This window comes from Fundulus heteroclitus, chromosome 14, assembly GCF_011125445.2.
Source record: "Fundulus heteroclitus isolate FHET01 chromosome 14, MU-UCD_Fhet_4.1, whole genome shotgun sequence".
Classification (NCBI taxonomy): domain Eukaryota; kingdom Metazoa; phylum Chordata; class Actinopteri; order Cyprinodontiformes; family Fundulidae; genus Fundulus; species Fundulus heteroclitus.
The window spans coordinates 11,526,159-11,544,156 of NC_046374.1; the positions used below are offsets into that span (position 1 = coordinate 11,526,159).

General features: G+C 44.9%; 1 protein-coding gene across 1 annotated transcript in view; it reads right to left on the bottom strand.

Annotated features, from left to right (window-relative positions):
• shroom4 (shroom family member 4) overlaps nt 1-17,220 on the bottom strand; it is a 126,067-nt gene extending 108,847 nt beyond the window's left edge. Inside the window, exon 1 of the mRNA XM_036146279.1 lies at nt 16,919-17,220. Coding sequence (XP_036002172.1) covers nt 16,919-17,041 — 123 coding nt within the window. The 5' untranslated portion in view covers nt 17,042-17,220. The remainder of the gene's footprint in view (nt 1-16,918) is intronic.
• Nucleotides 17,221-17,998: the final 778 nt, after the last annotated feature.

The following is a 17,998-nucleotide window of genomic DNA, read 5'->3' on the forward strand; positions in this document are numbered from 1 at the left end:
TGACCCTGATGAAACGTTAACCTGTTATTTAGATCCCATCCATCAAACAGCACACCGTGCCTCTGAACTCCCATAATCCACCACTACAAGCCTCCCCCACACACTCACACACACATATTCCCAACGGTGACTTGTTCTTATCCCACACAAGCCTGACACTCAAACTGCGACATCTAACCTTTACTCAGCGTTTAGCTGACGGTCACACACAGACTGAAAGAATGTGGCTGAGTAATATCTGGGATGAAGTGCGCGCTCGGTCATGAAATGCAACAAGGAAAGGAATTTCATGTTTAGAGTGTTTTAAAGCCATACACAGGGTTTCCTTTTTCTACTTTTTTTCCTGATTTGCCATTAGAAATGTCGCTGTTTTAAATGTAAACCTTTCTAGTAAAACAAATGATTAATTTCCAAACCTATTGGATTAAGTTGCCAAAAATCCAATTTTTAAAAAAAGTTCATGGTAAGGATGACTCCGCCCTACCCAGGTATGGGTTTGGGGTCCCAATCATGATGTGTTTTTAAATCACTAGTTCACTGGGACAGTACTGGATCATCAACAAGTCATATCAAAACAGCCATGCTCATGTTTGCTTAAGACTTCAGTAAAACCCAGTTATGGGTCAATTTGCCTCTTTGCAAATTTCTACCCAAAGAACATTCCCAAAAGCGGGTACTAATTCAGGACGAGCATGAAACGTCCTTTTTGCAGCAGAAATGAGCAGCAACCACAGGCGCTGCACACTGGACAGTTTTGAGAGCCAAACATGCTGTCAGACAAACAAAAGGACTTCTGTGCCTACAGCTCTGTCGCCGTTTGCCAGCCACGGTCTCCACGTCACAGGTTTCCATCTGCCAGCACCAAGTTTCTGGGACGCCGTGTGTTGGACGTTAGGCTGTCCACGCGGGCGCTCATAAGCACACACCCATGGACGGCCTCCGGCTGTGCGTTTCTGGTTAGGGTTATGGAAGCCATTAGATCCGGTGATCAGCGCTGACAACAGCGGGGGTTAGAGGTCGGCGGCCTGCTGGGAGCAGGATTGATCCATCAGCGTCTTTTAAAAGGTCTGCATGAAAGTGTCTCCCTTCATCTTTCTTCCTGACACCCCCCCCCCCCCCCCCCACACACACACACAAACATACCATTTAAGTATGAGTGAAATATTAACCCAGACCTCTCTTTTTCATGACCTGCTGGTGGGGCTCTATGTGAGCAACATAGACGGTGCATTGTAGCGTTACTTCTGACACATCAAAGAAACTCTGCCGGCTCGGAACGTCGGAGGTCCTCGAGCAGCTCCAGCTTCAAAATCAACCGCTGTAGGGAACGATTTATTTGCACTTCTGAGAGCTCGGCCATCAGTGCACAATGTACAGTGAACATGTTGCGACAGTGTGTTCATATGCTTAAAATAGATTGCAGCGTTTCGCACTGCTTCTCCCACCGACAACAACAACGCTCTCAACTTGGGCTTGCCTTTACTCCCAGCTCCTGACTGGCAAAGGTAAACTGAACACGGCAGTTTGCACACAACCCCGCTTCGTTTTGTTATTTTTATCACTTAGCTGATTGAACCAAAGTAACACATTTTCAACAATGTTTTCTTTACACTTTATTTTAACTTGTTTTGGTGCCGATATTCATGGCCAAGTTGGCTCCTATGAAATATGTCTGAATGCGGCCCCCGGATCAAGCCAAAATATCTTTGTGTGACTTCCTGCTGATTGATTTGACTTTGACTTCATTTCCTTTAAGCAGACCATGGTTATATTCAGTTCAAAAATACTTTATTAGTCCCTAAGGGAAAATAAATGCTGGGCTAACTCATGTTACAGGGGTTTCCTCTACAAGTTGTTGTAGATGCTGAAGGCCGCAGGCAGGAATGAGCTCCTGTAGCGGCCTGTCTTACAGAGAATCTGGAGAAGCCTCTGACTGAAGACACTCTGTTGTTGTACAACAATCTGATGAAGATGATGCTCAGGGCTGTCTATAATGTTCTTCAGTTTATGGAGAATCCTTCTTCGCAAAGTCATCTCTAGAGGTTCTAATAGGGTCTGCAGAACAGAGACTGCCTTCTTTATCAGCTTATTGAGCTTCTTTAGGCCAGTTTGCTCTGATGCTGCTACTTCAACAGATGAAGACAGAGCAGATCACATTCGGCACAACAGACTTATAGAAGATCTGCAGCATCTTTCTGTAAATCCTGAAGGACCTAAGCTTCCTCAGGAAGTACAGTCTGCTCCATCCCTTCTTGTAAAACAGCTTCACAGTTGTATCTCCAGTCCAGTTGGTTGTCCAGGTGAACACAGAGGTATTTATAGTCCTCCACCACCTCCTCTTCTTCTCCAAGGACGGTAATAATGTTGGTACTATTCCCGTTTTGCCTGAAGTCTACAACCATCTCCAATAAGCAATCAGCAGAGGGTCCTGATAGTTGCCAGTTTGCTTACTTAGGTGGGCCAGCAGGAGTCTCTCAAGGACCTTCATGATGTGGGATGTCAGATCAACTGGTCTAAAGTCATTGAGGATGGATGGGTGAGTTTTCTTCAGTACCGGAACAATGCAGGACGTCTTCAACAACACTTTAACCTTCTCCTTGGTTAGGCTAAGGTTGAAGAGGTGCTGTAGAATCCCAGAGAGCAGCGACGCACACGCCTTTAGGACTCTGGGGTGGACACCATCTGGTCCAGCAGCCTTATTTCAGTTCAATCTCTCCAGCTGCCTCTTGACTTGACTTCTAGAGACAGCAAAGTGGAAGGCGTGGAAGGAGCAGCACTATCTATCTGCTGAGAACAAACATACAGAAGCAGAAGGGTCCATGCCTGAGGTGAAAGATAAGACATCTGAGGTGTGAGCGGGACGTTTAGGGTAAAAGAAGGACGTGATGACCATGTGGCCGTGGCCAAGAGTGGAGGATGCCGAGCTTGTTCCTGAACCGAACCTGCAGAAGAATGTGTTCAGCTCAATGGCTCTGTCCAGACTTCCATCTGTCTGATGCTCCTCCTGCTTAAAGCCTGTGATCTTCTTCATCCCTGACCACACATCTCTTGTATTGTTCTGTTGGAGCTCGCTCTCCAGCTTCTTCCTGTACACCTCCTTGCTGTCCCTTATTTTGACTTTAAGTTTCTTCGGTGTACTCGTCAGTAATTCCTTGTCTCCCTTCTTGAAGACTCTTTTTTTTTTTACTCATTCAGCAGTTCCATCGGTTCACTGGTGATCCAGGGTTTGTTGGAGAAGCATCTCACTGTTCTGGTGGGGATGGTGTTGTCCACACAGAAGCTCATACTGTCAGTCACACACTCAGTCATGGAACTGATGCCGTCTCCATGTGGCTGCCACAGTGCATCCCGGTCTGTTGCCTATAAAACAACCCTTAAGGGCTTCTTCAGCTTCCAGTGACCATTTTCTCACAGTTCTCTTTACTTCAGGTTGCCAATAAAAACGAGGCTCATATTCTGTGCAGACAAAAACCAGACTGGGATCTGATTGGTCTTTGACATTTGTATAAAACAGGTCTAGTCTAGTGGAGCAGTTGACAAACTGGTGAAAGGTTAGAAATGTAGCAGAGAGTGAGGCATGAACAAAATCCCCACATATTGGCAAAAAAAACATTTGGCTGTTGTGTCTGTAGCTTATCCACAACTGAGCTGATGACATCACGTGTAGTGTCAGCAACAGCTGATGGTGGAACGTCGACTGTGTTCAACACTGGTGAACTCTCTGGGTAAATAATATGGACGAAAACCCACTGCTAACACCGCAGAGACGACACTTCACAGTGACGTTATATTGCTGAAAATCACATTAAATCGTAGCTACAAGAGTTGGGTTTGCCTTTGACTTGCCGACAGTCCGACTAGGTCCTGATTATTCTTGCACCAGCGTGCTTGTGAAACAACCAAACGTCCTGTTTTTAAAGAAGGGCCCACACCTGCTGATAACCAGTTAATTAAGACCATTCAATGATATCAATGTTTTCTGTTATCATACTGATACGGCGTACCGGAGCGTGTGCCGTTGTTCATCTGAAGTCAGACGTACCAAATTTTAACACCCGTTGAAGACCAGAATATATTTTTTAATCACGTCTAGATAGAAGAAATGTCACGAATGACAACTGCCATGGCTTGGTATTAAATGAGGGTGTATTTTATTTTGATTATGACTAATCAAATATTAAACCCTTGTCTAATGATTTATTTCCAGCAGACCATGAAAAACAGAAGTTAAGTGGCAAGAAATCTGTAGAAACAAAAAGGGAAGGATAAAAAAAAAACGCAAGCCAGATTCTATTGTTATTGTTGTTTTTTAAAACAGAAATTGTTTAAGTTGAATGTAAATTCTGCATTAGAAATACTGTCTGATTTATTCCCTTAAACGTCATGACAGACTATATGAGACAGAATAGAAAATGCAAAAGTCCAAACTGAACCACTTATATCTTTTGTGATTCTCATTGTTCTCCCATGTCTCCATTACCTAAAGTACGTATGAACCATTTTGGGCTTAACTGTATCTCTTTCTCAGTACAATCACTTTATTCTTTTCTCTCTTTTTTGCTGTGTTTTTATTAGATTTCGCAAGGAACAATACACAGCAATTCATGACAACATCAAAGATGAAGAGAAGGAAGGTCAGCGCGTCTGTTGGCAATTCTTGACATCAAAGTAAAATAGAAAAAAAGAATGGGCTCGACAGTGGAAAATAAAAAGCAGATAGATATCTAAATGGACAGTTAAGATACTGTAGCACATTATGGGGTTCCCCAGTTAGAGGTATTGTGTTATACTTAACCATGTAACCATTTCCTTTTGAACGGATTAGGCCTCATTTATAAAGCTTGCGTACACACAAAATGGGGCCTGAAACGTGCGTACAACAAAAGTTGGGATCTATTACAAGAAACACTTGACGGGAAAACCGGGGTTCCTCACAGCAGCTCTGACCCAGGCGTACGCTCATTTTGGAGACGGGGGGAAATTGGCGACGCAGATAGTAAAGCGGTGAATTGCAGCCAAACCACATCATGATTCCTCTCAGACGTTCACTTTCACTCCATATCAGACTTTAATCATGGATCGACTTCATCAGAAGCATTCAAAATCGCTGTGCTATTCACACTTGTCCTGGTGACACAGAACTACACATAAGCCCCCTTCAAATAAATAAAGAAAAATCCCTATAAGCCGTCTAAAATCTGAAATAAAAGTCTGAGCAACACTTAATCACATTTAAACTCCGATCAATTTTACTTTTTAACAAGTTGTTAAAAAGTTGTTTCACTGTGGGCAACATATCTGCTTTAAATCTGATTTACACATTTCAGAAACTTCTTTTTTTTCAGTTTCTTCATTTTTTTCTCTGCGGTCGCCATTTTGCTATGATGGGAAAAAAAACAAATTTAACATTCATGAGGTGCTTTGCATCGACCACTTATGGTTGAATCTGGGCGTGTAGAGGGCAGAACATGAGGCCCAACGCAAACGTTCAGGTACAGCTGTGATCTATAAAGGGAAATTGCGTGCGCGTGGTTTTATAAATGGTTTTATAAATCATTTTTATAAATGAGACCCCTGATCTTAATTGTAGTCGAGCGCTTAATGCCTCCATTTCATACACCTCCCTCAGCTTCTGTTTCCACTCTGCCACTGTAGGTGGCTGTGAGCTCATCCATTTAATTGTTACCATTTTCCGAGCGGTCAAAAGGCGTGTATGTAACAGGTACTTTTGCTCTCTGCTGTATCCTTTCTCCGTTTTAACCGTCTCATTCAGCTTAATCCGTGTTTTTCCTTGCAGTCCTCTCCCCTCATGCTCTCAGAGCATCCGACTTTCCTACAGACTTCAGCCCTCGTTCGGTGTGCATGCAGATGTCTGTGAAAAGGTTCAGATGTCTTCCTGCAGACTAATATGACTGAGCATGCAGGTCTGTCGGAGAAAAGGTGGAAAGACACATCGAGAAATGGAGGGAAGAAACACAAACACGTGTTTCTTCTTCTGCAACTCACGATGTACAAACGCCTCTGTTCTAACAAGGAGAGAACACCGAGGAGGTTCTGACTCACAGATTCCCACCAGACCTTCCCAGAGAACCCCCCTACCATCGCCGAAGCGAGGCGGGAACACGGGGATGTTTCCATCAGATGCCGCTGAGCCCATACGAGCAGAAGCGGGAGGGCAACCTGACAGGAGCGAACACACAAAGAGACTGCTGTGTCAGTTTAAACCTTTGGCTTTTATGTCCCTGCTGGGTTAGCCGCGGGGAGCGGACCACACTGTACGGTGGAATGTGTTTAGGGACGTGTCCGCGCGCTCGCCGCAGCGCTTTCTTTGGTCTGCGGTGAAGCTCAATTACAATAAACTATAAACGTAAACACAGATACACACAACTGAACACTGATCGTGTCGGTGAAGGGCCGCCATAAAAGCACGGAAACATCTTCTAATATCGGAGGGCTGAATAAGCCGCTGGAGAGAGAGGAGCTAAAACCAGGAGCAAGTTTGGGTTAAAGGTTAAAAAAAAAAGGATCAAGGTAACCTAGAACAACAAACACAAAGCGAGGATGGGTGGGGCTTGCCCTTTCCTCACTATATCTGTATCTGCTATAAGGTAGGCATTATTTAAAAAAATAAATACAGCTCCTTGTTTGGAAACTCTTCGTCCTTTTTTAAAGAAACGGCACTTTTAACAAACGCCGCCACCCAGGGCCGTATTATCCATAAGGGCCAGTGGGCCAGTGCTCAGGGGCACCAACCATGGGTGGGCACCATGAACTGCTTTACGATTATTTTCATTAAATTCTTTAGATTTCCTTTTGGAAAATTGGATTTTATTTGCCAATACACTCATTGGTTTCATGAGAGACACATGTGATTCGAATATAGTTTAGGCAAATATATTCAAATATTTTAGGTGAACTTTTTTTTTACCATAATAGAGGTACTTCATTTACTATTTACTTTTTTTTTTTTCTAGTTTGAAGTCACAGTGCATGAAGCTGTTTTGTCAATGTGTATACACTAGCACAATGTTTGTGTGTATTTTCATTGTGTTATAATGGCATTCTGCCATCTTGTTTCCCGCTTGTTTTAGTGCCTTGACTTCAGGCAACTCCCACGAGAATGCTTGGAAAATAAAAGCAGTTTTAAAAGAATTCTTTACATTTCTGTGAAACAACAGGAGGAAAAAAATCTTCGATTTGGTATGCTGACTGATTATCAATCCAATCACCACCAACGGGTCGAGCTGGAGCTCTTTGGTGCGGACGCCGGTCGTTACGGTGGGAAGACGAGGTGCTTAGAGTGAAGTCAAAGGAAGCACATGGAGGGAAGAGGCTATCTAAAAAGGAAAAAGGTGTTTTCCGCCGAGTCCTGCTGGCATCCTGGTCACTAAAACATCCATCAATTGTGGGAAAGAAGGCAGAAAGAACCCGTCTAACTGCCAAAATGTATCATCCCCACGTAGGGTGTGAATGCATGACACTGGAACCATGGCAACCAGGCAATTATTGGACTGGACGATAATTCAATAAATATATATCGACTGATAGACAAAAAGAGTCAAACCAGGGTGGAAAGTTTGATTTCATGATTAAAAGTGTGGGCCTAAAAGCACGACATTACTGAAACATCATTCGTTCACCTTTGTAGTCCAACTGTTTTTAATATTTGCTTTTATTTTCCCATGTTTTATTTTATTTCTACATTTTATTCCAACTTGCTTTTATTCTGATTTATTGTCCTATGTTTTAATCATGTGACGCACTTTGCATTGTCTTTGGACTGAAATGTGCTAAACAAATGAATTTGCCTTGCCTTGCCTAAAAAGTTCAATAGAATAACGGTTGTCTTTATATAGTCCCACAGCCAGTGAAAGCTGGGAGGTAGACATAGACTCACAGGTGAAACTCTCCCCAAACAATGATTACACGCCCACTATTAAGTTTTTATTTAACAAAAACAAAACATCGGCAGAAGCCCCAGACCAGGACATCTTTACGACCACAACAAACACACGTACATGACCATCTTTCTTTAAGTTCTCCACTTTGTTAGCAATGGTTTGGGCTTGATGACGACGCTTTGTGTCTAACCCGGTCAGAAAAATGAAGAAATCCTTCTGTGGAGGAGGAGCGTTAGGAGTTAGCGGGGCTGGAGGTTTGTGTAAGTGTGGGACTCGATGGAAAAGCCAGGCCCAGGGTGGGTCCTCGTGCACGGGGAGAGTGGGAGCCTCCAGACGCAGCCTAGGAGAAAGAGCTGAGGGCCGATCTGCCGATCAGAGATACACGCATTCCAGCCCCGCCCAGGACACACACACACACACACACACACACACACACACACACACACACACACACACACACACACACACACACACACACACACACACACACACACACGTCTGCAACTTCACCTCATGCGTGCTCCTGCGACCAGGGATTTATCTGAAAGCATTTCCTTTGAAAGCCATTAGATCATTTCTGAACGTTTTCATTGTTTCTTTTGCCACGTTTGACTCATTCCATCTGAATTATTATTATTTAATTATTTAAATTTCAAATCCATACTACTCTCTTCAAGTTGTTTTTTTTTTTTTTTTGCCTTTTTGTATGCCATTTCTAACATTTAGCTTCAGATTTATTTGTATTTACTTTATTTACTACATATAGGTCAATGTGGTGAATTTGTGCAATCTGACGGCGATGGCTGAGCAAGAAAAAATTCTCTTCTTTTTAGACTGTAATTGACTGCTTATTGTTATACGCATGTGCAACCTTAATACCGTTAATCTTCTTAGATTAGATTCTTTTTTTCCTCTTTATTTTGTTCATTTCCTGAAGATTTTTACTAAGCCGTTACAGTAGAGGTGCACCGTTCTGGATTTTGTGGCTAATTTCTGGTTTCAGTAACGTTTTTGAAACGATCAGAGCCGATTTTAACAGATTCTGATTGTTCTTTAACAACCAAATCATGAGATTATAAAAGAACAGCATTGGTAACAGAAGTTCTTCGTTATTTATATTAGAAGCAGACGTGATGCCATGCCACCCGCTGTGAAACAGGGTTTTAGGGAATTTCAAACAGGGCAGAAATTATTTGGCGTCTATCTGTCTTCTGTAACCCCAGTCGGTCGAGGCAGATAGCCGTTCATACTGAGCCCGGTTCTGCTGGAGGTTTTCCTTCCCGTTAATGGGGAGTTTTTCTTCCCACTGTCGCTTCATGCTTGCTCAGTATGAGGGATTGCTGCAAAGCCATGAACAATGCAGACGACTCTCCCTGTGGCTCTACGCTTCTCCAGGAGTGAATGCTGCTTGTCGGGACTTTGAAGCAATCAACTGGTTCCCTTATATAGGACATTTTTTTACTAATCTGTATAATGTGATTAAATTTGACTTTGGAAAGTGCCTTGAGGTGATATGGATCATGAACTGGTGCCATATAAATTGAATTGAACTGAATCATGGATGCTAAACGCGACAGAAATGGAGTGAAACTTTTGGTCCGTCGTCGGCGTGTACTGTACTCTGCTGCTACAGGACAGATGTTTTTGGTTAGGGCGGCCGCTGGAAAAGCAGGAGACATGGAAACACACAAACACACAGTAAGGACAATAGCATCTCTATCTGAAGACATCCTCATCCACCCCCCCGCTGAGCAGACTGCTACTGGAGGCTACCTTTGCAGGCATGCGGAAGGAGGAGAAAACACCCACGCAAACACGCGCTTGTTAACAAGATCAGGGCAGGACAGTCAGAGGCAAACCCGCGACAAGCTCATGTCCAAACGTTCTTCTGGGAAACTTCTGCATTCGTCTTACAGTCGGAAAGGACAGAGGAGGGGCAAAATTCATCCGGGGGAGAATTAAATTGAGTGCTTGCAAAGATAATCTGCAGTGAAGCTCTCCACTTTAAGGAGGAAACGATTTCAAGCAGAAGAAGAAGAAAAAAAAATAGTTTCATTTCTGCCACAAACTCCCACAATGCTCCTTTGTGCCAACATTAACCACAGATGGAGCTTAAAGCCCCCAGGATGCTTCACAATCCTGCAGCCACTGTGTTTCAACAGTACATTCAGAGTTTTTTTTTTTTTTTTTTTTTAAACACAAAAGGCTCGGTCATTTAAGCAGTTAATCCTGCGTTAAAACCACCGAGTCCCGCTGGCTTGGTGACGAGTTGGCGATTTCAACACTTCAAAGGAAATCCACTGTCAGGTCGATGAGAGTAAGTGTCAGGCGGGGCGACTCGGGCAGAAAACCTCAGCGTGACACATCTAGCGCTGAGGAGGCTCCAGAAACCAAGCCCGGACGGCAGGTGTAGCGATGGAAACGACGTAAAGCTGCATTTTGTACGTTTTGTGTAGCTTTCTGCAGCTCACCACTAAATGTGCTGTCTGGCCTTCTCGCTCAGGAAGAACTTCACCATCAAATCCAGCACAAATGTTGCCTCCTGGAGAGTCTCCTAACCAAATCAGTTCTGATAACACAGTCTGTTTAAACTTTAAATGCTTGTGACCAAAGGGCTATTTAGTCATTGACATATTTGGCGAATATCTTTAACGTTGGCTGGTTTTAAATCATCCCCATGAACAACATTTTCACACAGAGTGACGGTCAACACGCTCTGCTGAGCTCTCTGTACAGATGTTTCTGGGTCACAGACAGCGTCATCGTCCCCATATTATGCTATTATAGGCGTTTCCGTTTGAAATCCAAGCGACTAGAGCATGTTTTAGGTTCCTGCTCTTTAATTCGGTCTCAATGTGACGTCCCTTCAGCATCTTGTAGCTTCACCTCAAACAAAACACTCTCATCACTCAAACTGCATACTTTCATAACAAAGAGGGGGGCTAATGGAGGTTACACCCCCCCCCCACCCCTCCAGACAATCTGCCCCGAGCACATTAAAAGGTCTGACAGAAAAACATGGTTACGGGGCGTGTTAAAATATTTGCCTAATGTGAAACCACCAGGCTGGAAAAATGCTCCCAAACCAAAATATGCTAAACAACACTAAGCGACGGCCGCTCCTCGTGATCCCAGACGCTCCACCGTCCCACGGGAACCATGCACCAGCCCCCCCCCAACACAAACCAGAAGGGAGCGCCGACGGCTGGTTAGGGTTGAGCTCCTCATGCCCACATTCTCCCCGCAGAGACTAAATCCACATGAAAACGTCCCGGGAACACACGGGACTGACAGCTCGCCTGGCTGCTGTCAGTAAACAGCAACAACGCTGTTACCCCACTCTGGGTTTTTTTTTTTTTTTTTTTTTTTCACAGAGCAACAAACTTTCACACGCGTGCCCACATATGGGTTCATTTTTTTTTATTTTTTTTTTTATATTTGTTGGAGGGGAACCGTTTGGGAAAGGAGGGTTTCAAAGCAAAGCTGGTTCAGTATTGTAAATTGAGTCCAGGCATGAAAATATTGGCAAAGCAAAAAAAAAAACCATGGTAGCTGCAACTCCTCAAAAATATTGATGCAATTTTAACTATTTAAAACCAGATTTTTTTGTTGGCAGGTCTTTGATTGCTGCTTGTCAAGACTCAATGCAACCTGCTGGGGTTACCTTTAGATAGGAAACTTTTTGATCAATCTGTATAATCTGATTGAATTTGACTTTGTAAAGGGCCTTGATATGAATTGTGAATTGGAGCTATATAAATAAAATTGAAATAAATTGCAAAAAAAACTGAACTGATGAGTCATAGAAAGGCTTACTAATCAGAAAAGCATCCAAGAGGCTTCTGCTGACTCTGGAGGAGCTGCAGAGATCCACAGCTCTGCTGGGAGAATCTGTTATTAGTCGTGTACCATCATGTTTGGCCTTTTTGAAAGTGCGGCGCAGAAAATAGGTCATTGTTGAAAGTCATCATGCCATTTGTGTTTGTTTGTTTTTTTTGCCCATGACAATTTTAATTTATTGTGAAAACAATATACACTACAGGATGCTCATTACAGCAATAAACATCAGTGAATGCAGTTTATGTGGCTAAGTTTGCCTTACTTAATGTAACCGGTGTCCTCAAGTAGCCTTTTGGATATTCTGGTAGATTGTTCTAATCGGGTTAGTTCCTTTAAAAGCTCTGCTTGTGTTTGCGCAGCTTTCACTGCAGCGGCAAGCAGCCACAGCCTGAAATACTGGGGCGACATGAAAAGTGCTACGCGTGGTGGGAAAAGTGACTGCACATGGACCTGAACGCACAAACCTGTGACTAGACAACACACTGACACGTGATCCTGAGATGATTATTTATGCCGGGTAGAGAAGAAGACGTCTCTATTCAGGAACACAGAGACCCGAGGCCCTCGGCGGCGACGACTCAGCACATTTCCTGTGGAGTGACCCTGCAGTCGGTACGCGCCGACTCCAACCCACTGAAGATAAGGAAAGGAGCCGATGGCAAATCAGAAACACCCGAGGCCTTTTAAATGAATCACTGTGACAGCTACAGCTGTTTAATATCATCAGTGAGGGGAAAAAAAAACACCCAGCCTACAACATACTGCTTCCTTTTCACCGCTCACATGTCTTCCCCTCCGTGCCCCCCGTGCTCCTGGAAGCACTTTCAGGCTTTGCCACCTAAGACCTGGACACCAGCAGAACGCCTGACCGACTGACTTATTTAAGCAGACCTGACCACGAACTCGCTGTGTCATCGTACGTTTAATCCTCTGTCCACGGCGTTACGTTTCCCCCCCGTCTGAGAGCTGGGTGCATGCAAACGCACCCGCTCATGCTCACGCCGTGGTAATTAGTTATGCTCCCGGAGGAATGCTGACCAAATGGCTTCTACCCCTCTGCCGTCTCGGGCCCTGGGAGCCCCCCTACCCCAAACCTGCCCCCCCGCCTGTATACCCCCGCCGAGCCTTCAAAACTTCCTGCGAGGGGGAGCGGCACCCTCACACATGTCCGCCGCCCCCACCCCCTCCCCCAGCACGGCGGGCATAGCCACTCAAGCAGAGGGAGACCCACACAAAACCCTCTTTTGTCCTTCTATGTCGGATACAAATCTGTAAGTTACTCTTTTAAAACAAAGCGTTTTTTTTATGTTAGCTGGTGCAGAACGGCGGCAGCTCTGCAGGGGTCTTTTTGTCTTGTACCGTGTTTTCATGACAGACGCACATCACCGCCTCCTAAGCACCAAACCTCCAAAGATCTTCGTTGACAAAATCAAAAAAGGCAGGTTTGGGAAACACACAGAGCCTGGTGGCAGCGTCATGCTGTGGGGGACTTTGTGTGCCTGGGAATGTGAAGATGGATGGAGCTAAACGCAAGACAGTACCAGAAAAAGACCTGGGAGAGGCGGCAAAAGACCGGAGACCGGAGCAAAGGCCGGGGACCGCTCCACTGTAGCCTGAGCTGGGTTTGATTCACAGCGCTCAGGTGTCAGAATGGCCTAGTCAAAGCCCGGACCTGAATACCCCTCAGACCTTAGAAAGGATGCTCAAGAGAGCAATGGTTGCAACAGCACCATCTCAGAGGACCGTTTGGATGCAACGTCTGGTGGCTGCTTATATTACAAATGCTGTGCATGCAGTTTCTACATGGCAGTAAAAGGTCGGCTCCTTTGCTTTGCATTTGTTTAGTGGCTGAGAAACATGCAGCTCAGAGAGCAGCGGGGACACCGATCAGTGGAAATAGTCCGGAAAATGTCGCTGGGTCAAAAATCGACATTCAGCAACAGTGTTGCAGCCGCAGCGGAGCCCCCACGCTTGCAGACGCTCTCCGTTCAGTCGGACCGACCTTGAGCTGTTTTCCAAAGAATCGTTGAAGAACAGAGCAGACTTTGCAGATATTTAAGGCCGTGTAGGTCTCATCACTCCGAATAGTTAACTGGTAAAACACGGCGGAGCCCTGAACTCAATTCTTATCTCCAGTTCTACTCCACAAGCAACGCCTCGGAGCAATGTTTGGCCAAGACACAAGTCTGCATGCGAGCTGAAAACATCGGGGGCGGATCGGTCTGCAGACAGGGACCGTCTCCGTGTTGATTCACCGACACGGCCTCCAGCATCTTGGCTTCACACTCGTCTGTGTCTGAATGAGCCCCGGCCAAAGAAAGAAATGCCCAGATGTCCTAAACCAACCCTGGTCCAGCCGTGCCCGGCAGCAGCCGATCGGCCCGAGCCATCGGGCTTTAAAAGACAATTTATGTCATTGAGACTTTACCTGATAAGAGGAGTTAGGGCTTACCGTGGTTAGAATGGACATTGGGTACACGTTTTACTCTTCAGCAGTAATAGTCAGTGAAGCTACTGACTGGTCAGCCGCCGCCTTCTCGTCGTGACTCTGCTTAAGTTTTGACGCCCAACCGGGCGTTGGGTTAACTAATTAACTAATTAACCAATTAACCGATCGCGTTATTCCGTCTCAAACAATCACGGCTGGGGACCTTAGCTCACTTCCCCATTCAGGTACAGCGGAAGGCTGAGATGGGATTGTAACACGGATTGCTGGCGTAGCCCCCTCACCTACACACACAACCAGAGATTAAATACCTTAGACAAGTAAAAAAAAATATTACACTTGGTTAAAATGTTTAAAAAAACATCCCTACAACAGCTCTGATCTAAATAGGCGTTAGACCTGACCTTCCAAGTCGCTGACCTTTTCGCCAGCTCAAGCATTCCTGATCTCTGAAGCTAGAACTAGACGCTGCTCTACCTGCCGCTGCCCCACGCGTGTCGTGGTTTAAAGTGGTTCCTTCAAATAGTACGATCGAGTTGTGAGGTTTGTCGAACGAGTCGCATCATCCGCATCTGCATCTCGAGGCCTCAGAGAACTCCTTTGATCCCCCACCTTACTCACAATGACCCCTGCTAAACACACACACACATACACTCCTGTGTCCTTCAGAAATGACGGCATTCAGCCCCCCCCCCCCCCCCAACCACACGGGAAACTGAGAGAGAGAGACGATGGAAACCCTCCAGGCTCTCACAGAACCTGACGTCTCCCAGGCGCTCCTCTCCGTTGTCCTTCCCGCCCGTTAAGCACCCTCTGTGCAGCGCGTTCACTGCGTCGCCTCCGGAGTGGAACAGCCTCTGCACCAGCGGACACAGAAACAGCCGCGCAGCCACGTCTGATTTTTATCTCCTTCACCAGTCCCCCAGTCCCCATTTTCCCAGGGGCAGGGTTGCTGTGAGCGACTCACTGTGTGTGTGTGTGTGTGTGTGTGTGTGTGTGTGTGTGTGTGTGTGTGTGTGTGTGTGTGTGTGTGTGCGTGTGTGTGTGTGTGTTTGCACGGGTGTTTCCAGATGACTGAGCCAGGCTTTTCCATTGCGGTGACTCCTAGATGTACGCCGGCCAACGTTTACACCGCCAACGCCACAGCAGCTGCTCACCCAAGTTCACAGGACGCAGCAGAGGTAAGACGGCACAGAGCCCCCCCCCCCCGATAATTACTTGCAGCGATTCAAAGACACGCTCCCTGTTTCCAGTGGCTTGACGCCCGTGGAACTGACCCACCTTGAGAGGTCGAGGAGCAAACATGGGCCCCCACGACTCCTTCGCACAAGACGGGGTCAGGATTGCTGTGTTAGGACTTTGCTAAAGCGCTGAGCTATTCTAAGAATGCCCCATCAGATAACCAACGTCTCTTGTTTTCAGGATTCCCACATCCCACAGACACCCCCCCCCTCCAAAACCCATTCTACTCCCCTGCACCCCATCTCACACGGCTCCTGCCCCAAGCTCTGCCTTGAATGAGGTGGTTTTAACCGTTTGTCAACAGTTGGGTGTTTTTTTTCTTTCTTTCTTTTTTTTCTTGAATTAAAATTAACATCACAGATCACAACATCGTCACCTTTCGTCGTGGAGCTCCCACGGGAACCCCTGGAGGGAGGGAGTCCTGTTATGAAGGTAAAGTACCACAACCCAATACAAAAACGACTTAAATTTACAAACTTCGTATAAATATTTCTTGCATAACTAATCAAATCTGTCACAAATAAAAAAGAATGGACTTTATTTACAGAAAGCATAAAAACAGCTTTGTGTGTGTGTGTGTGTGTGTGTGTGTGTGTGTGTGTGTGTGCGTGTGTGTGTGTGTGTGTCATTGCTGTGTGCAACAACAAATCATGGCAGCTATCCATCAACATCGGTGGGCGGGGCCTAACGCTGCCCTGGCCAAAACGAAGGTTGACCAATCAGATCTTAGCATGCACAGTGACCTTTTCAACTATTTCATGGGGCACCGGAGCACATAGATCTGGAAGTAAATAACTAAAATAAAATGTCTTTATGACTGCACATTTCAATCAAAAAATTTCAGATATGATGAAACACAATGTTTGTAAAAAAGTTATTATTATTATTATTATTATTATTATTATTATTATTATTATTATTATTATTATTATTATTATTATTATTATTGCAATGTTTTCTTATTGATTTACCATACAGATGTATTTCTTCTAGTCTTATCAATGCAAAAAAAATAATAATTAATTCAATCAACAAATTTCTGATTTGATGAAAGACTCTCAAAGCTCTCAAAACATTGCAATGTTTTATTCATTATTATTATTATTATAACAATATTTTCTTATTGATTTACCATACAGATGTATTTCTTCCAGTCTTATCAATGCAAAAAAATAATAATACATTTTTAAAAAGCAGTATTCAGTCATGCATTTTTGCCACTTTGTGGCAGCGTTGGCACTCCTTCAGGGGGAGCGAGAGTGACCCCTTAGTTAAAGCTAAAGAAGTGCCCCATAACTCCCATTTTTTCCAGCCCTCCCTGCAAACAGAGAACTACCAGAGACAACCAGGAGTGCGCGGATGAAAGCGACCCCACAGATAAAGCCCAGTTTGTGCAACGCTGCAACATCATCCCCCTTTAAAAGGTTTGAGTTAAAGGGAGCTGCTGCGGGAGTTTGAAGGACGGCAATAAATAAACGTGCTAGCTTACTTTAGTGATGATGAGCGGCTCGCCGTGCTCCAGTCCTCCTTTGAGCGTAAACCCCCAAGGCGCGCCCCCGTTCAGCTGGACCTGGATGTGGTGGAAGGAGACGAGCTGCTCCACGGTCTCCATGCCGCTCCGCTCCTAACACTTTCTCTCGCTCTTTCCCCGCGTTGGTTAACAGCCCAGCGGCGCCGGTCGCGGTCCCTCTGGCCTCTCCATCCCCGCTCCCTGGCATCAACGACTAGCGGATGGTGGGAAGACGGGAGTGAATGAGCTCGAATAGGGGGAGGGCAAAAACTTTTTCTGGCCCGGCTTCCAAGTTAGGGAACGTTGCGGTGGCGATGTCGCTCGCTACATCCGGTCCTGTCTGCTCGCAGAAAAAGGACATGTTAGCATATTTCCTCGCAACAGCCCTACTCGGCGTTGCATTACAACATATTTTAAAATTATTCCGCGTCGAATATTTGACTAAAGTACTTTATTTCTTCTCAAACAAAGCAAAGCAGCTGCTTTTATTTTGGTGACTGACACAAGTACTTCCGCAGTAATTTCTGTGAAGTCTGGGAAAACTTTTAGCCCGACACCGTTCCTAAGGGAGGTCGGAAGCCCCGCCCACAGGTCCAAACACGTGCTGTGATTGATTGAATAAACGACCAATGGGAGAGCTCCATCGGAGAAGACTGTCCAATAGAATAAGTTATAAGGAATCCTTCGAAATCAGGCGGTGAGCTCAAAGAAGTTCACAGAAAAAACAGCAAATCTGTGGTTTTACTTGTTCGTTGTCCCTTTCTATGAAGGTAGATTTGTGTCTTTATTATTCAATTAAAAAAAGGTTGCTTCAATCAAAACCTATATTTTCAATTAAATCTACCTTCATACTTTTCCTTTGTTTCAGAGGTTTTAAGAATCCATTTATCCACTGTTATTCATCCATTTTATATTGTTGTTTAAACAATACAAATGTATTGTATTGTATTGCATTTTAGACAAAGATGACTAAGAACCTACTTGCAGATGAACCCTGCTCATCTGCAAGTAGTTTAAAAATATATAAATAACACCAGCATTGGAAAGGGAATCAAAAGA